The sequence below is a fragment of the Ictalurus punctatus genome, chromosome 3, assembly GCF_001660625.3.
Source record: "Ictalurus punctatus breed USDA103 chromosome 3, Coco_2.0, whole genome shotgun sequence".
Taxonomy (NCBI): Eukaryota; Metazoa; Chordata; class Actinopteri; order Siluriformes; family Ictaluridae; genus Ictalurus; species Ictalurus punctatus.
Window position 1 is genome coordinate 29092166 of NC_030418.2, and position 20756 is coordinate 29112921.

Here is a 20756-nt window from a genome sequence, read left to right on the forward strand (position 1 = left end):
AATTGAACATCACCTGAATCTGCTGATCTGATCTGATCTGATGATTTGAGAACCGTTTCCTTTTGCTTGCTTGGTTGCCATGGTTTGTGATTCATGATTCATGGTTTGTGATTTGCAAGAGAACAATATACACAATCTTTACCCCCTGTCGATTTTATATCAACAGGGGAAATCACTCCGGTGAAATACAGATACAAGTTGGAAGGTCACAGTGTTTCCAATTGAGGCTATATATTGTAGACAAGACCAACATAATTAGAAAGCAATCACCGGTTTAGTTCCCTGGGATTTTAAATAACTGGGGCGGGGGGACAAAACAAAACAAAGAAAAACATTCATACAGCTGCAAGCAGCAATCTGTGGGGGCCAAGCATCCTTTGCAAATAGCACCACTAGTGGCGAGTTCTTACTTGTCTATGTAATGCAAGTCTGCAATGACTAAGCAATCTTTACACTGTATAATTTTTGGCCTGATTTTGCAGTCACAGATAAAAACCGCAATTGCAAAAATTGGTGGTCTTAGAAGGTATTACAAGATATGCTCACTAGCAGCAAATAACAAAACTTTATTTTTTTAAATTTTGATTAAAATCTCAGAAAGTGATGGCTACTACGAAGCTAAGATAGCGTCTGTAAGTTCATCCCATCCATCCAGTTTCAGTAGCGCTTTATCCAACACAGGGTCAAAGGGAGCCTGGAGCCTAGCCCAAGGGACTCGGGGCACAAGGCGGGAGACACCGTAGACAGGGTGCCAGAAGGTGCAGGGCACAAGTGCACACTCAATCAGCCAACAACGCATGTTTTTGTACTGGGGAGGAAACCAGAGTATCCGGAGGAAACTCACAAAAAAGCACGGAGAGAACATGCAAACTCCGCACACACAGGACGCGGAGACGGGCATCGAAGCCCCAACACCGGAGGTACGAGGCAAATGTGCTACCCACTAAGCCACCATCTTCCCCTTCTATGTTCATTGATTGATCTACAGTCGAAACTAATTTATAGAGTATAACGCACATTTAAAAGTGAAAAAGTGCTGCTTTGTACACTGCTGATGTTATGATCTGTCACGCTAACGGAGGAAACCTTCCCTCGTTTTCTCTAGTTTCATATATTAAGCTAATAATGTTGTTTGTATCACAATCATGGAGAGATTGATATTTTTATGATCCTAGTAGCAGTAAAGTGCTAAACTACATGAAATACTAGCAGGAAGACTTCGTAATCATTTCGTCTGGCTTGTTCAGATGAACGATACGGTTCCATGTAGACTACTGATTTAACACTGTGTAGACAAAGACATGGAAAGTTCAAAACCAGCGCTATAAATGTCCAAAGTTCTTAAGTCATTATTTAAAAGTGCCGTTCTTTGTTTACCGTCAAGAACAGGAGGTTAGTACAGGAAGTTGCACTCATGTACTGACTCATCAGGACCAACTATGTGTGTACGCTACACGTATCGACACTGAACACCCATGAAGTGTCTAACAGAAACACTCTCTCTCACACACACACCACACGGCAAGTGTCTAACTGCTACACCGATACGTGAAGTCTAAAAGTGAACACATCACACACATCTCCTTAAACTGTGACTTTAACAGAGAAAGTAATGACACAGCCAGTGAAAAATGACGGTCAAAGACGAACACGTGACGAAAATCACGGGCAAATATTGTGAAGGCTTTAACGGTCTGGAACAGCTTACTACTTTTATATTATTTTAATTATTATACTTTTATACTATCTTACATAGTGTGCTGTCTTATTTCAGTCACTGCTATTATTATTATGCTGATGATGATCATCCTATTTGACTAATTTTCTTCACTTACGTTTTTTAATTTATTTTACGATAACGTTTGCACTTTCTTTACCTCCCACCATAAGGCACTCTGAGCTGCATTTTAATAAAGACGTAACAATTATTAACAACTCATCATCAACGTCGTCATCATCAATATTATTTATTACTACTATTAAATGTGACTCTTCAGAGTCAAATGCTAAACCATGACATGTTTTACAGGACCACATCTTTGTTTATCAAATGGTTTCAACAAATCCAGGTCACCGAAGGAAAGTGTGTAAACTTCAACCATAACGTCCTCTATGAATGACGAGAACTTAAAGGACATTTCAGCCGAGTACGACAGGTTTTATTTCGTTGTGAAAGAAAATTTTTTTTTTAAATAAATAAATAAATAGATAGATAAATCGTACAGCCACAAGCAGAGATCTGTGGGGGCCAAGCACCCTTTGCAAATAGTACCACTAGTTCTGGTTAGTTCTTACTTTGTCTATGTAATGCAAGGCTGCAATGACTAAGCAATCTTCACACTGTACTTTCGGGCCTGATTTTGCAGTCACAGACAAAAATCGTGAATCAAAAGAGTACGGCTGGTGGCGTTGTGCTCTGCCATTTATTTTCACTACCGAATTCCATTCAACACCTAGACTGTTAAAAATAAAAATTAAAAAAAGGACGAAGAACCTTCACGTTCTTTTGAAACCGCCAATGTTCCAATATGGCGCTGACATCTTGGAGCCCGGGGCTCCACTTCACTTTCACTACCGCGCGGCTCCGGGCTCGCAACCACACAGTAATGAAAGTGAAGTGGAGCCGCGGTATCAAGGCCCCACCCACACTCCCGCAGAATCAAGCGCAAGCACACGCCCCAGAACTTTTTCAACTCATTATGTCAGTGTGAAATAAACAGTTCACACGTAGAAATTAAAGTTAAAGCTCCAATCTCATCCCGAAGATCCTGAAAAATGTCTATTAGTGCCTCAGTGACTCCTTCGCTCAAACTTATTCAAACTTATCAAATCAAACTTATCGAAATCAAACTTATTTCAATAACAAACACTTGAACTTCCATGAGCGTGATTAAAAACAATGAATGACAGAAAAATAAAATGACAGAAACCTTCTTCGGAAAAAATATATTTGAAGCATAATTTGATTGTTTATTTTGTCTCACGCCCTGTCCCACATGGATAGGGCGGGGTTTATGATCCAGCCACCTGGGGGCGATCGAAACGCCCCTTCTTCCTTCACTCATCAGGACTTGTGGAGCACACTTGGATCAACAGCAACACAACTTGAAACAAAAAGACCTCTGATAAGCACCGAAGAAAAGTCCCAGAAGCTCCTAAGATGGTGACATGGTTACGCCTGGAACCCTCTCTGAAAGAAAGGCCCTCGAACCTTTAAGCGTTTCCTCTAAACAAGCCAAAGACCACTTCAGGATGTCCTTCAAAAAACACACCCCGGAAATTCAGCCCTGTTAACACTCTCCCTACAGTCTGGAGCGTGACTCATGCTGAACTGAGTGGCAGAGTAACCCAGAACATGACCACTAAAGACCTGCAGACGTTTCTGCAGACGAGTGTGTTTCTCACACTCGACGGAGAACGAGTGCATGGATGGATGGATGTACTGAAGTTAACAACCAAACACATTCTCCAAACTCATCCACAGAGGAAACCACTGCTCTCCAAAAACATGGTGCGGTCGTTAATGTTCCACAACACGACTGGCGTCCACGCCAGATAAAGGATGCATCTTAGTGCTGCAACTAAACACTTAGTACGTCTCGAGGTATAAAACCTGATAACTGAAAAATTCATATGGAGTAATGGGGCTGTACACAAAACAGTGCGTTCAAAATATATAACTCCAAAGTAACTAACACAATAACTGTACAGCAAGCAAATAAACAAAATAGGTTCGTTTTAAATATATTTACTCCAGATTAAGTACAGTTGCAGAATACACACGCCTCTATAGATCCCGATCATTCTGTTCAAATTCAGCACGTTTCTTGAAATCTATCCATCCATCCCCTATACCGCTTATCCTTCCTTCAGGGTCACGGGGAAACCTGGAGCCTATCCCAGGGAGCATGGGGCACAAGGCGGGGTACACCCTGGACAAAGGCGGGGTACACCCTGGACAGTGGGCACAATCACATACATTCACACACCCTTTCATACACCATTGACACAATGGACACGCCAATCAGCCTACCATGCATGTCTTTGGACTGGGGGAGGAAACCGGAGTACCCGGAGGAGAACATGCAAACTCCACACCGGGCCCCGGTGGGAATCGAACCCCCGACCCTGGAGGTGTGAGGTGAACGTGCTAACCACTAAGCCACCGTGCGCCCTCTTGAAATCCACTAACACAATTTAATCGATCGGTTGAATAAACGGTCAAACTCGACAAATAATCGTATTACTTCGAACGAAAAACGAAAAACGCTTTCATGGAGCGTTAACCTCAAGGTGCAGCATGAAGCCTCGCCGAGGTTCCTCTGTCTGGTCAAACTACTTAAGTGCTGCAAGTGTGTGTTTGTTAAATAAGTCTTAAGTGAAGGTCAGGTCCATTTTTTCAGCATACAGTAACCAGATAGCAGCGAAGAGTTCAGAGAATTTCCCACAGTAATATGAAGCGTAATGAACCGCTAAGTGTATGTTGAGAACTTTACCTCCTAACCACTTTCAAGCTGAAAGCCAGAAAATTTCATGTTCCTTGGTGGTAGACTCTAAGTGATCATAATGCATGTTTAAATCAGGGACATGCCAGCGTTTTAATACAACACGATACCAGCTACAAGAGGTGTAACGGTGATAACGGTGCTCGAAGCCGCAATCGTCACTTAAGTCAGACAAACGCCAATTACGAAACAGACTAAAGCCAAGGATGACCCAAATCACACTAGTGTACTAAACATATGCTCAAAATAATACACTACAATTTCTTACTTCATATATGGGCTTACAATTTGGAACAATAGTACACATTTGGGCGAGATGACCGATATACATTAGAACCTATGAATACATATCTATGATACATCAAAAAATAAACAATGATATAAAGGTTTGCTAACAAGCTTCCTCAAACTTGATCAAAGTGTGATATTCAGTGTTCGAGGAAAAATCTAGCTCCTCACCAAACATGATTTTTGGGAAACCTTTAAAAAAAAAAATCGGTTGAATATATTTTCAGTTGTTAATGTGTGCTCTAGGCAGAAAAAAACATTTTGTTTTAGCATTTTGGTTGTTCGCCAGAATTCATTCATCAAGACATCTGACAGGTTTTCCCAGACCGCCACACAGGTTCATATCTGACACGCTGATGTATGTAACGCTGTGTAGGATGTTGACTGACAATACAGGTTTTGGACTTGAACACAGGACACAAAATTGCCTTAAAGCACACTGCCACACACCTCTGAGGAGCACAGGGAGTCGGCTCGGTTACTCCGGCCCTGTTCGCACTTGGTATTATCGTCAGTCTCGATCACGAATGAACAGCCAAAACGTAAAGCCGTTTACACTCGGCATTACGAACACGTCTCCAGTGACTGCCTGAGAACGGATTTTATACGTCACTTTCGTTTGAGGAAGGCTGTCAAACACATTTATTATACCTTTTAGCAGTACTCATGTTCGAAGTACATGAATCGAAGAGGGTTTTTGGCTGAACGTGCATTGTGACATCACGTGAAGCGTCTCGGCCTAAATCTGTGGTCATTTTGAAAATTTGCACGCTCCTCCAAACATTGCGAATCATCTCTCACGTACCTGTACGGGCTGTTTCGAACGTTTTGATCATGTGGTCTGATAAGAATGTACAAAAAGCAGCTACGTTTTGTGTCTGCTGTTATAGCGCAGCGTTTATCGGACAGCCTAGCAGTGGAGAACTCTAGCTATGTTTCTAGGGCTGGGCGATAAAACCATATCGATATTTATCGTGATTAAAAAAAATCTTCACGATATTGATGATAAGCTTTTTGAGTCATTATTATATTTAGCCCTTATTGTACCTTTAGGGCGGTTGTGGCTCAGGTGGTAGAGTGGGTTGTCCACTAATCGTAGGGTTGGTGGTTCGATTCCCGTCCCACATGACTCCACATTTCGAGGTTCTCCCGTGAGCAAGCGATCGGTCGGAGCACCCCCTCAGGTTGTATATAAGCCCGTGTTGCCATATCACCCAGCCCTACACGTTTCCATCCAAGTTGCGAATTTAACTTATGCAGAAAAATTGGAACATCGCATAATAATAAAAGTGCAAATAATGCACAGTTTGCATCCCATCTGTTCAAGAGAACAAAACCGTCACTTCTGGAGAAACTGGCATAACGTATCAATACAAATGGAAGTCACTGTGACTTTTTTTTTTTGCAATATAATAAATGACCTGCACTTCAGAGCACGCGGATGAAACGCCATCAAAAACCTCATGTTATCTTGTGATCAGAGGTGGATGCCTGATATTTGCTCAACTGTGCGACAAGACGCTGTGGTCCACTGGTTAGTCATTACGCCAACCCACCGCGCTCCAGTTCCCACAAAAAACAAAAACGCATTGCCACTACATCGTTTTTATTTTTCTGATTTGCTGAGGCAAAGTCACATGACGTTTTTAACAAACATCGAGGAATTTCTTCAGTAAACATCTTTCCATCGCAGTTTATGCACATCTTATCAAATAAAAAATAAATTATCCACCTTAATTGAGCACGCACGTTTTTTTTATGCACATTTTGTAGATCTAGTGATTTTTTTTTCTTTTCTACGCGATATCCCAAAATTCTCATAAAAACTACAAGGATGTAAACGTAGCTGGTGAGGTGAAAAGGCAGGAACTAAATGTAACGTAACGCTCTCACTTCAACCAAGTGGTTTAGAGAAAAATTGTAAAGCAGGTATGTGATCCAACACTATCCATGCATGAGCTGATACCCAACACTAGGCCAACACTGACATCCTGACAACAGCAGAGGAGACTCTCCGAGACCTTCTGTCGCTGTGTTATATAAAACACCAGAGACGCAATGGTAACAGGCCTTAAGACAAGCTGCGTCCTGTGTACATGTGAAAAAATTGTCACGTCAACATCAGACACATTCACTCGATAACACACACATCAGTGGATTGGAGCGGATTGAAAATAATGTAAAACATGATCCGACATCAATTCTGTGTTTAAATATCAGCCCCGATGCATCTACAGGTGGAAAAGCATAAGTAATCCTTTCTAAAAAACTTCTCAGCAATCAATCAAGCACATCTATTGTAGGGATGGGCGAGATCTTATCGTTTGCGAGGAGGAGTTTATCGCTAAACAAGGAGCTACTGTACCTCTACAATCTGGATCTGGTTTGGTTATAGAAAATCAATTTTATTTTCAGATCAATGTTTGTGTTTCTGAGGCTCTCAATACTGCCTACACCTGTCACTTGTAGCCAAATCTGTGGTGAAATGGCACTATATTTATATCGTCACTGATAACGTTAACGCAATAAATACCAGAAAATATCGTGATACCGTTTTAAGTCCATGTCGCCCATCCCTAACCTAGAACTCCTAATGAACTAAAACACATGCATTATATATGAAGTATAATGCATGCTCATTAGTGCAATTACACGGTTCTTATTGTTATCCCTCACACTAACTACTGTCAAGATGTTTTAAAGCCTAGTAACACCCAAAGAAGAACTTTATCTAAAAAGCAACAAGTAATTAAATCACAATAAGACTTTCACATCCCTGAGTTTCATTATAATGTCCATGTGTCTGTCAGACGGGGGCAGAAACTTATGCAAAACATAGCCTGGAAGCTAAACGTGCAACATATTTCGTTAAAGAAACTAAATTACTAGACACTCTTTTGGAAAGAGTCTTGTTTATGAACACACACGTCATGTAAGAAGGTTAGCTAACTAACTCCAGTAATCATGTTGTGACTAGCAGGCCCAGACACAGTAGCCTTTCAGTAGCCTAGCCTAATGCTAGCTAACTAATTCGTTTAATAATAATAATACGTCATGGGGGGCAATAAAACTAAGTAAAATCCCACGCAAACACAAATGTAAGGAGAAACACACGCGAATAACCGAAGTTACAAGTGGGAACATTTGTTTAAGTGAAACTACGCGACATTATGAGCAAAAATACGTGAGTGACTTATGCTAACTAGCGTATTAGCTAACTTAGTACTGCTAGCTAGCTAGTTAATAGTTCCCTACCGCACGAGCTTATTTACCGACTGCTAAATAAGAATACGCGACATGCAAACGTCTGTAGGTGGTGAGATATTGAGGAAATATGTGGAGTTCGCATTTATTTTAGTTTAGATTAGATTAGCGAATTAAAACTCAGCTTGCTAGCTAAACCTGTTAATGCTAAACTGGGCTTGCTTATGAAAGCTAGCATAGATAAGCAACTTCAGTCGTGTGCATGATAAATGGCTGAGAGAAAGAGATGTGGGGATCGTTTTATGATATTTAACTAGGTGGATGATTCTGTTGTTAAAACGTTTACATTTGCACCAGGCTAGGCCATGCACACACCGAGCTTTGCATGTAAACTAATCGAGCTAGCTTCACAGCTAACCTCCATTTGACAGCACATTGTGCCGGGGTCCATCCTCCAGAACAGAGCTGCACAAATCGGCTCTGCATGCCCGCTTTTACTCACCAAAATTCTCTTGAAGAGAGCGTTTTCTTTCGGCGGTAAGGTTACACTCGGCATCGTTGAACAGTATTTCCTCAGGTTTAGCACATGTGAAATGAGTGTCGGGCTCGGAAGCGAATCGCGTCTCCCTGATCGAGTTTTGCCCCCCCTTACTCAGCTCTGCTCGGCTCTGTTGCCCTTTTCGGACACCCCTCCACCCCTCACGTGGTGATAGAAAAGCCCCTTCTTTCCCAAAATGGCCGATCGAGCTGCTGCTTCTCCTCCGGGTCAAGTTGCAAGTTGACAGCTCCGCTTCTCTGGGTTGCACTTCTTCTGCTCTGCCTGCAGAGGGCGCACCGACTGGACAGGAGGGGAAAATCCACACTGAACCACTTGCTGCGTTCACGACAACTAGGAAGTCGGAATCTTCTGCTTGTGAGCTTCTTTCCCCGCAGTAGAGCGTTCACACGAACTCAATGTGCGCTCATAGTGATGATCAAGTGGGAAATGGGAAATGTCCGACTTCCCAGAACGACTTTTCCAACTCGTAATTCCTGATCGGAAAGTCGGAGTTTTTTTTCCCGCTAGCTCCGACTTCTCCGAGTTGCGAGTCCCTTGTGACGTCACTTCAATATGGCGGTGCTCGTCGTGAAAACAAGGAATAACAGCGTGATTTGTTTTTAAGCACTTTTGAGTTTATTGTTGTGTCTGAAATCGCTGGGTGGTACTTCGATCATTGAAATGTTAATTCGCTTTCTGAAAGTTTTTTTATTTTATTTTTATCAAACTGCTCTTTTGTCTGTCGTGTCATTTTCTTTACTATCAAAAATCCACTTTAAAGTCCCCGTGAAATCAAAATCCAAGTTTTGTGTCTTTTAGTATGAATATAGCAGCCTTAAGGTTATCTATAAGCTAAAGTGCTCCAAAACGATGACAAAATTTGCATTCAGAAGATATAGTAATTAAAAATGTACAGTCTACCACCGACATGGATCAACGTTTTTCATGACATCATTCTGCACTTCAGAGTCTCATCAGATTTTCTGTCCAATCAAATGCTCTCTAGAATCTGAAGTGTCCCATCCCCGACATCATAAAAATCCATGGCACTAACTGTCAGGTATGGCTTAGCCCATTTATTTCAAAAGGGCGAGTAGCCATTCGATCTGTTCTGCCCTGACTTCCTGCTAAAGTGAAAATTACGACAACACATTGAATAATGCTAAAACACTTCATGGGGACTTTAAGCACAAAACAAGCAACTCTTGAATTCCAGTTTTTGTAGACAGCTTACAGTGAGCGTTTGTTTTTTGTTTTGTTTTTTCCAACTACAGATGGCTGTGTTCGCATGTACGTTGTCGTCCGGAAAGCTTGAGTTCCCAGTTGTCATGAACACAACATCAGCCAGCTGAAGTTGAAAAAATGTTAACAAAAACAGGAAATAAAGAGTTGTTTAAGATCACAGATGTATTTTTTTCTAAACTGGACAAAGATTGCAATATTTTGACGTGTGATAATCTGTGACGTTGTTCTTCTCTTATGGTTAAAATAAAAATATATATAACATTACTTTTCTTTACATTCTATAAATAGCCTATATCTAAACAATTGCAACTGATCTCCTTCTATATTACACTTGATTACACACAGCGTATATCTAATACACACATCTGAGTCACATACACATACAGACGTCTCACCATTCATGCTAACAAACAGCTCAGATGTAGTGTTTTTTTAACGGAAGTATTTTGATTTCATTACACAGCCAGAGTAACTATACTGCCTACATTTACAAGAAAGAAAATAAAGACTCATATGTGAGACAGCTTTCGTTGTTTGCTTAAAAGCTATTAGCTGTTTCATTCTCACTAGTCTGAGACAGTGCTGAACTCAGGACATTCAGGACCAGATTGGGACTTGCGTCAAGACACTAGATTAAATCAGATATGTACAAACACATCCAAGGCGTGTGAAGCAGAAGATAAAGGTAGAAAAGCTGGGTTGGGTTAAAGCACTCAGTTCAACCTTTTCTGACACAGAAAGGCCACGTTTACATTTACAGCATGTAGCACAGCCTCAGGGCGATTTATAGAAGTACTTTGTAAAAACATATCCACGTGCTAGTCCATGCAGATTAATACAATTAAGCTGAGTTTGTATGGACGTGAGAAGAGCTATAAAAACAGTTTGGGTTTATCGTCTTCCATCTGTTTTGAGGGATGACTGGTTGAGTCAAGTTGTGCTAGTGGACAGACGAGAATATGAGACAGTGATCAAGATCTCATTTTACCTTTCAGTACTTGATAATAATATATCATGATTACATAAATCTAACAAACTATAACGTTCTACTAAGCTCATAAACTAAATGTTATTAAATGAAGATTTCCAGCACAAACTTCAGTATGATCCGTTATCATAAATACCCATGTCCAAGAACACTACAATTTCAGCAGATCATATTGTGAAACACTATTGTGGAAACAGTTGGGACACATGCTTTAACTTCACAGCTCTATCAAGGCTTCTACACCATCTGTCTGCACCCACTCACTGGAAGCTTTAACTCACATGAGAGACAAACGAGCATATAAATATTTTCTCTTCTACATCACGATTCTTAATGCGGACCACAGGCATGAGCTCAGCTGTTTCAGTGTTTCAGCATGTTTAGCAGCTCTAAACATTTGGAGTGGGAACAAACCTTGCATCTAAATAATGCTGTTATGAATTGGTCATGTTTTCCATGCTTATTTAAAAATCTGTTATATGTGACTTAAAGTATACAGATCGTTTAAAATCTGTGTGTGTTTATTCTGGGTTCTCAGAGGAAAAAACATGGCTGTATATGAAATAATTATAATTTACAGTGTATTAAAAAAAAACATTTGTATTATTTGACATAAAAACGTAAACCTGGATACTACTCTCAAAATATTTGTTCTCTCAAAATGAAGTGGTATGTAGGGGAAACCAGTTAAAAGTCTTCAGTGTGTACAACAATGTTAAAACATTGACCTGAGTGTAAAAGTGGTCTGTCGGATGTTCTTCATTCAGAGGACATGTTAACAGATGTAGGTAGCAAGATACCACATACCACACAAAAAAACAATACACCAACTAATCTGAGTATATTCCTTTTTTTGTGGACCATATACATGCATTTAAATGAGTGTATGTGGCTTTCTACCTTTATTCCCACCGATCTTATTTCAGTGGTTCGGTGCACTGACCTTAACTCTCCATACAATTTCCAAAAAATGACCATTTTTTGTTTGATTTGATTAATGCAATTCACAGCATGTCATGTTGTGTTGAAAATGCAGAAATTCTAGGCCTAGAAAGGTGAAAGGTCTTTGGAAATGTTTGTGTTAAGGCAATCTGATAGTGCCTTCTTGGTGAATTCAGAAGATTCCTAAACAGCAGCTCAGTAACTGTTTTCAGTTCGGATTAACAACAAAATTGCATAAGTTTGCCTTCTTTTGTTTCTTATGACTTATTAAAGAGATGTTTAATGTTTTTGCTGTAATGCTCATACATATATAGTGAATTAAAATGGTTAGAATTTGACCTAAATTATGTATTCTTATTCTAATTCTTATTCTTATTCTTACATTTACATTTATTCATTCAGCAGACGCTTTTATCCAAAGAGACTTACAAATGAGAAAATACAAGCAAAGCGACATATCAAGCAGAGAACAATACAAATAGTGCTACCATACAAGATCCATTAATTGAGTTCCAGAAGAAGCAAAGTGTGCAGAGTAGAGGTGTAAGTGCAATTTTATTATTATTATTATTATTATTATTATTATTATTATTTATTTTTATTTATTTATTCAGGGTTTTTTTTATGAGTTGGTTAGGTGTTCACGGAAGAGGTGGTTCTTTAGCTGTTTTTTTTAACATGGTGAGAGATTCTGCGGTCCGGATTGAGGTTGGAAGTTCATTCCACCTCTGAGGAACAGTTAGTTTGAAGGTTCTGGAAAGGGACCTTGATCCATGCTGAGTAGGAACTACTAAGCGTCAGTCGCTAATCGATCACAGATTGCGTGAGGGAACGTAAGCCTTCAGGAGAGAGTTGAGGTAGGAGGGTGCTGATCCAGACAAGGTCTTGTAGGTGAGCACAAGGCCTTGAATTTGATGTGGGCAGCTACAGGAAGCCAGTGGAGGGAGATGAAGAGGGGTGTGACATGGGTTCGCTTGGGCTGGTTGAAGACAAGGCGTGCTGCAGCATTCTGAATCATCTGAAGGGGTTTGATGGAGCTGGCTGGGAGACCCGAGAGTAGTGCATTGCACTAGTCCAGTTTTGAGATAACAAGAGCCTGGACTAGTATCTGTGTAGCCTGTTCGGTGAGGTAGGGTCTGATTTTCTTGATGTTGTACAGGATGAACCTACAGGACCGTGCAGTTGTTGAGATGTGGCCTGTAAAGGTCAAGCTGTCATCAAGGATCACCCCCAAGGTTCCTGGCCGTCCTGGTTGGCTTGAGTATGGTTGAGCAGAGCTGTACAGTGAGGTTGTGGTTGATTGAGTGACAGGCTGGGATGACGAGAAGGTCAGATTTTTCCAGGTTGAGCTTAAGATGGTGTTCCCTCATCCAGACTGAGATGTCTGACAGGCAAGCAGAGATGCGTGCAGAGACAGATGGATTGTCAGGCTGGAAGGACAAATAGAGCTGGGTGTCGTCAGCATAGAAATGATATGAGAAGCCCTGAGACAAACACCTCCCCTAGAGATGTAGTGTGGATAGAAAAGAGGAGGGGACCCTGAACTGACCCCTGTGGAACGCCAGTTGTGAGTTGCCGAGTTTCAGAAATATTTCCCCTCCATGATACCTTGAAGGACCTGTCAGAGAGATAGGATTCCACCCAGCGCAGAATTGTTCCAGTGATGCCCAGGCTGGAGAGAGTTGACAGGAGGATCTGATGGTTCACAGTGTTGAAAGCAGCAGAGAGGTCAAGTAGGATGAGGACAGATGATCTAGAGGTTGCACTTGCTATTCTTCTTCTTCTTCTTCTTCTTCTTCTTCTTCTTATTACTACTATGGGGGCTTAGTGGTTAACATGTTCTCCTCACACCTCCAGGGTTTGGGGTTCGATTCCCGCCACTGCCTGTGTGTGAGGAGTTTGCATGTTCTCCCTGTGCTGCTGAGGTTTCCTCCGGGTACTCCGGTTTCCTCCCCCAGTCCAAAGACATGCATGGTAGGCTGATTGGCATGTCCAAAGTGTCCGTAGTGTATGAATGGGTGTGTGAATGTGTATGTGATTGTGCCCTGCGATGGATTGGCACCCTGTCCAGTGTGTCCCTTGATTTGTGCCCCATGATCCGTGGGATAGGCTCCAGGTTCCCCATGACCCTGTAGGATAAGTGGTATAGAAAATGGATGGATAATCCATCCATCCATCCATTTTCTGTACCACTTATCCTACATTATCCTACCCTATTATTATTATTATTATTATTATTATTAGTAGTAGTAGTAGTAGTAGTAATAGTAGTAATAGTATTATTATTTCAACACATTCGTCGCAGCTTTTACTATATATTATAACTTTTATTTTGACCTCTTGAAACCGGAAATGTTTTTAACGGAAAAGGCGGGCACGGGAAACTGCATCTCAAATTGCTCTCTATTTACCTCAGGAGTGCGCTATGTAGGGTGCAGAGCCAGTTATTTGATACACTACATAGGGCGCATCTGTAGTGTCTAGAGAGTCATTTGGAATTCTGTTTTTTGTCTTGAGGCACTGCGCTATGAGCTCCAAAGCGCCCTGCTCCATTTCTTCTGTCATACACTCCATTCATTTCAGCGGGATTAATTGAAGCAAAGTCACTTGTTGTATCGGGTTGTTTTATCAGGAGAGAGCGGAGACTTTAGGGGAAAAATATTCGACAGTTTAAGGTGAGTGAAGAAGCGGTTAGTGAGAAGAAAATCTCCGCTTGCTTGCGAATAAAAATCCCACAAATAGAGTAATGGTAAATGTCTGCTAGCTATCAAGGGGATTTAGCGTTGGTATGAATGTTTACACTTTAATATATATATTTTTATTGCGTTCTGCAGTCTAAATCATCAGTGCTGCATGCTTTAACAGTTCACCAGAGGTTTTAGGACCTCACGTCTTCGTTTATTTATTTATTTATTTATTTTCCCTCGAATTTCTTCCTCCTTGATTAAAAGGATCAAATAATATATTGAGATGAATATAGCGAATGTTTTCGTGCGCCTGTAGTATTGAGGTTTATTACTGAAACTGGTTATAACCAGTAATGGTCAGATTTGACCAGAAAACTGAGGAAATCGTTAATGTGTAATAAGGAGCAGTTAACGTATAACATCATATAATCCTCTCTGTATACAGTATATAACTTCTGCATTTAATGTTCTTAACTCAAAAGTTATTGATGTTGAAAAGACAGTGTAACCTTTTAAAAATGGAAATTATTTTTTAAAAATGGTTTTCCTTGGTGCAGAGGTGCAAAAAGGTGCACAAATCGCTAGCTTGCTGACTATAACCGGATGACTAAGATGACTAAGCTAGCTCCGTTAGCCTGCTGTGTAACTCTGAGAGTTGCTTATGTAACATATTTTAAATATACCTGGCGTCATTAGGTTTATTTAGGTTTGAATAATAAAAAAAAGACACTCCAGAGCACATTTCCTTTCCTTAAAAGAAGAGACTGCTAATCTAACGGCTAAACTGATGTTAGTTATGATAACGGAGTTTTAATTTCTATTCAACGTGCTAGGTTGAATGGTTGCAGTTACTGCATTTCGCCTGTAGAGGGCGCTCGTTAGTTTGTATGCCATGTGGAGTATGTAGTTGTACTGTATATACCTCGCAGAAATACTTTACCTGCTTTCATTATGTTGTTAGTACGAATTGAGAGGAAAATACTTTCCCTAGTAGTTGTTTGAATCATTCATTCATTCCGTGATGGGGTGGGGGGGACCCAATAGAAACCATCAGAAACCATCACAGAAATTGTAATGGTTTCCACTACAGACCATCAGCTGTTAACTATTAAAACCATTACCATTATTGGTACAAACCATTATTGGTCCTTAATGGTGTCCACTAGACATAACATGCCACCTAGAAGGCAACAAATTACCAGTAGAAACCTATAGGGACCATTACAGTTCCCATTATAACCATTAAAACCATTTCAAGTTCTTTGAGGTTGTCTTGTTTGTTTGTTTTTCCAGCAGGGTTTTCAGTAACTGTTTTATCCTGGTTAGGGTCACAGTGGATCAAGAGCACTTGCCTGTATGGTTGAAAGTTAGTGGACACCTGACCATCCGGGTCTTCTCCAAACTGTTGCCACAAAGTTGGAAGTGTATAATTGTGTAGAATGTCTCTGTATGCAAACTCCATGAAGACATGGTTTGTTTCCCAAGTTTGGAGTGGAAGAACTCGAGAGTCCTGCACGGAGCCCCAACCTCAACCCCGCTGAACACGTTTGGGATGAACCAGGACATCGACTGCACCTCAGATCATTGCCTGACCTCACTAATCCTCTTGTGGCAGAATGGGCAAATCCCCAAAGCCATGCTCCAAAATCAAATGGAAAGCCTTCCCAGAGGAGTGGAGGTTATTATAACCACAAAGGGGGACTAAATCTGGAATGGCATTTTCAAGAAGAAGAAGCCTTTATTGGTCACATATACATTAGAGCACAGTGAAATTCTTTTCTTTGCATATCCCAGATTGTTAGGAAGTTGGGGTCAGCATGCAGGGTCAGCCATGATACGGCGCCCCTGGAGCAGAGAGGGTTAGGGGCCTTGCTCAAGGGATCAACAGTGGCAGTTTGGCAGTGCTGGGGCTTGAACCCCCGACGTTCTGATTAGAAACCCGGAGCCTTAACCGTTGAGCCCCCACTTCCCCAAACAAGTGCATATGGGAGTGATGGTGAGGTGTCCACAAACTTTCACAACTCATTTATGCCTGTGGGCTCTTAACCTGTGGTTAATGGAGAATACGCAAAGCTCCACACGGACAGTAACCTGAGCTTAGGATCACACTGCGAACCGTGGATCTGTGATGCAGTGATGCTACGTGCTGCACCTCTGTGCCAACTGTGTTTATTTTTTCTTCCTCTTTTCCAACAGCCAGGAATCCACATGTGAGGAAACGAATAGCATTTCATATTTCTATTAGAGGGTAGTAAGCCGATGTGTTGCATCCAGTAACAGACAGAAATGTATTAGTTAATTTGAAAAAGTTAGCAGTGGGATTGCAACCAGATCATAGAGTAATGTGACTTTCTGTAACATTTTAAAAAATTATTATTATATGCTGTAGTTTTATGTCTTATTGTTCATATCCTGTCTGCCCAACGTTATTATTGTTGGGTAACAGGTTAATTTCAGGTTCTGTATCATCGAGTATGCATACAGTATACGACCTAATATTTAGCACTTGTATTGGATTGATCTCTTTTATATTTATATATATATATATATATATATATATATATATATATATATATATATATATATAAATATATATGTGTGTGTGTGTGTGTGTGTATGTATTTTATATATATATATATATATATATATATATATATATATATATAAAATACATACACACACACACACACACACACATATATATATATATATATATATATATATATATATATATATATATATATATATATATATATATATATATATATATATATATATATATATATATATATATATATATATATATATATATATATATATGTGTGTGTGTGTGTGTGTGTGTGTATGTATGTATGTATGTATGTATAGATGAAGCTGCAGTGGAGTTGGACGTGTCTCCTACTCTTGTCCATCGTCGTGGTAACACGGGCCCAGGAAGATGAGCTTGAGGATGATGAAGAGGCACAAGTGGAGGATGGAGAGCTGGACTCCGAGGCAGACAGCAGTGAAGTGCAAGCTGATGCTAAAGTCTCTTTCCAGGTCAGAGGTCATTAAGGTTTATGTTGCAGTTGATTTATATTGCATGTTAGTTTATTAATAATATACATCATTAGTAAGAAATATGCAAAAGGATTATAGACTTTATGTGGCATGTTTGTACATTTACACAGGTCACATATAAGACCCCTGTACCCACTGGTGAGGTTTTCTTCTCCGAGACATTCGACGATGGAGCTCTTGGCAGGTAACGCGTGGCCTAGATTTGACAGAGAGAGAAAAAAAAAAAACCCTCAGTGATTACGACCGGGAGTCCAAGAGTATGTAATTAGCTGTGTTCTCTCGGGGTGGGAGGGATGGATTTTACTCTCTTCCCTGTTAATCAGAGTGACACTAGACAATCGTGTGCATTCGTCAGCCCACTCATGTGGAAGGAAGCGGTTTTCTTCCGAGTGTGTTTAGCTGCCCTGTGATGCAGCATGAGCAGGGCAAGTGCTAGACTTCGCCATCCCTGATTGGTCGCTGCTGTGTGATGGGGGAGATCTAGCTAGTGGGTGGGAACTGGCAGTCATGAAATCTGAGGAGAAAAATGAATTATTCTGCTAACTCCGTTTTGCCAAATGGATCAAGCATTGAAAATGCTCTGTCTTTTGTTTTGTTTTTTTGTACAGATGGATCAAGTCCAAAACAATGAAAGAGGATGCAGATGAGGATATTGCGAAGTATGATGGTGAGCTTTCAGCGCGTCTCTGGTTTGCCAGCATCACAAGAAAACTGCTGTGTTCAAAGAATATAACCGTTTCACCATGTTTTACTGTCCCGAGAAAAGAGCTCCGATCCTGTTTAGTTGAAATTCACTTATAATGAAGGTCTAAGGGCAGTTGCAGAATTCAGGCTGTCATTCTGACACGAGAAATATCTTACAAGATTCTATAAATAAATAGTAATAATACATTAATGCCATACCTGAAAGTATGTATTAAACAGATTTAAAGCTTAAGTTTGATATACCCTTAACTAGTAAGTATTATTCGATAACAGTGGCTCTTAGGTTTCAACATACATTACATAAGTTAAATAAGTCATTAAATAAGTACAACAGATGTAAACTGTAATTATCACATGGTGCATTTCCATAATGTGTGTTCTGCTCGTTGATTTCAGGCAAGTGGGAGGTGGAGGCTCTGAAGGAGAACAAAGTGCCTGGTGACCTGGGTTTGGTCCTAAAGTCCCGCGCCAAGCTTCACGCCATCGCAGCTCCTCTCAACAAACCGTTCGTCTTCAAGAACAAACCGCTCGTGGTGCAGTGAGTGAACTTCCTGGTTACAGTTCCCATAGCGACCTGTCACTGGGCTGGAATGAGTGAGAGATTGAGCTAAGTGGTAATAAGATGGAGTTTGAGGGAGAGGTGGAAGGGAGAAGGTTGAGCCATTAGGAAGCCTGTACCATCTAATTGTATAATTGTGGATGATTTCTGTTTCTCGCATCAGGAAGAGCACAGAGTAGAATTTGTGCAACAAAATAAGTTGATGACAAAAATGCAAATGAAGTATATTTGTTAGTTTATTGAAACATAATGTAATATAATTCAAGACATGTCAAAATGTATATCTATCAATATTTGCTTGGATTCATTTTCTGGGTGCATTGGGCATTATTTAATAAAACTGAGCCCATTATTCAGACTGTCTGGATTCCTGTGAGATTTAAGTTAGCCAGTTTATATCAATATTGTGATACTATAACATTGTATATAGTTATAACAGTTATTATACTATAACTGTAATACTGATTCCACTTTGTGACATGGGCCAATTTTTTTTAATTTTAATTTATTTATTTATTTTTGAGAATTGCTTTGCTTCTTGCTATTTACGTGTATGTTTAATCATACAAGTGATTGTTTCAATCTCCATCAGGTATGAAGTTAATTTTCAAGACGGGATTGACTGTGGTGGGGCCTACATTAAATTACTGTCTGACTCCCCCAACCTGGACTTGGTAAGTGTGTTGAGTTTCCAATAATTGATGGTGTTTATATAGCGTCGAGGAACGTTGTTATTTTGACAGATAGTTACTCTTTAACCCGGACTCTTCAATACAGGAGCAGTTTCACGACCGCACACCATACACGATCATGTTCGGGCCAGACAAGTGCGGAGAAGACTACAAACTGCACCTCATCTTCAGGCATAAAAACCCTCTGAATGGAGATTTTGAGGAGAAGCATGCCAAGAGGGCTGACACAGACCTCAGAAAGGTGTATTCTGACAAGAAAACTCACCTCTACACACTGGGTGTGTGCTTTCACCTCATCCTCTGACATTTTATTCATGCGTTTATTCCTTGAGTTTATAGAGATGGACAGTGTGATGATATGCTATTGTCTTTATGATGTCTGGATGCTTACTAAAAAGGGCTTTCTATAATTATAGACTTAAATGAACACTGCAGCGTAGAAAAGAGTTATTGTTTTGTTTTACAGTGTAATTACTTACTACAATTTGTTCATGTTTTTGTTGTTGTTTGTTTTCTCTTAATCAGTTCTGAACCCAGACAATACGTACGAGATATTTATTGACCAATCCAGTGTTAGCAAAGGAAACTTGCTGACTGACGTGGTTCCACCGGTAAACCCACCTAAAGAGATCGATGATCCCAACGACTCTAAACCGAGTGACTGGGACGAGAGAGCTAAGATTCCTGACCCAGAAGCTGTCAAGCCTGATGACTGGTGAGGCTCTAAAGTTTGAGAGAACAGAGTCAGTATTTGAGTATTGAAGGGTTTGTCTTCTGCTGCTTTCACGATTTATCTCTCTCTCTCTCTCTCTCTCTCTCCTCTCTCTCTCTCTCTCTCTCTCTCTCTCTCTCTCTCTCTCCTCTCTCTCTCTCTCTCTCTAGGGATGAGGATGCCCCTGCAACAGTGCCTGACCCTGATGCAGTGAAACCTGAGGGCTGGCTGGATGATGAGCCTGAGTTTGTCCCAGACTCTACAGCTGAGAAACCTGAAGACTGGTAAATATCTTGTAGTAGTACTAATCAAATTATATTAATAGTAGTGAAAATGTGTAGTATATATATATATATATATATATATATATATATATATATATATAAACAAACTAGTTCAACAGAATCAGTGAGCTTTTTTGAGTACTAACACTAACAGCTTTCCTATTACAGTTAGTGCTTGAATTTTAAAAACCTCTTTAAAAGGGTTTGAGACTCAGATCATGACAACCAGGGTTAGGGTTAGATGACGATGACCGCAGACAGTTTTAAAGTGAAATGGACCTCATCAGTTAATTTGCATGAAATCGCTAAACACACTTGCCTGGACACTTGGAGGCATTTTTCTCACA

At 40.3% G+C, this 20756-nt stretch overlaps 2 protein-coding genes across 6 annotated transcripts in view; one reads left to right on the top strand and one right to left on the bottom strand.

Annotated features, from left to right (window-relative positions):
* The window catches only part of naa15b (N-alpha-acetyltransferase 15, NatA auxiliary subunit b), a 29874-nt gene extending 21116 nt beyond the window's left edge, over window positions 1–8758 (bottom strand). The window contains exon 1 of one of the 3 annotated variants that reach the window (XM_017464430.3): window positions 8500–8758. In XM_017464430.3, coding sequence (XP_017319919.1) covers window positions 8500–8553 — 54 coding nt within the window. In that variant the 5' untranslated portion in view covers window positions 8554–8758. Of the gene's footprint in view, window positions 1–13; window positions 3372–8499 lie in introns of those variants that run through there. The other 2 variants (XM_017464432.3, XM_017464433.3) reach the window with 2 other exon arrangements.
* A 3360-nt stretch (window positions 8759–12118) lies between these two features.
* Window positions 12119–20756, top strand: part of clgn (calmegin) — a 19817-nt gene continuing 11179 nt past the window's right edge. Inside the window, exons 1-9 of one of the 3 annotated variants that reach the window (XM_017464425.2) lie at window positions 12119–12253; window positions 17266–17436; window positions 17568–17641; window positions 18066–18124; window positions 18559–18700; window positions 19314–19395; window positions 19499–19691; window positions 19939–20128; window positions 20296–20409. In XM_017464425.2, the coding sequence (XP_017319914.2) occupies window positions 17266–17436; window positions 17568–17641; window positions 18066–18124; window positions 18559–18700; window positions 19314–19395; window positions 19499–19691; window positions 19939–20128; window positions 20296–20409 (1025 nt within the window). In that variant the 5' untranslated portion in view covers window positions 12119–12253. Of the gene's footprint in view, window positions 12254–14206; window positions 14386–17265; window positions 17437–17567; window positions 17642–18065; window positions 18125–18558; window positions 18701–19313; window positions 19396–19498; window positions 19692–19938; window positions 20129–20295; window positions 20410–20756 lie in introns of those variants that run through there. The other 2 variants (XM_017464424.2, XM_017464427.3) reach the window with 2 other exon arrangements.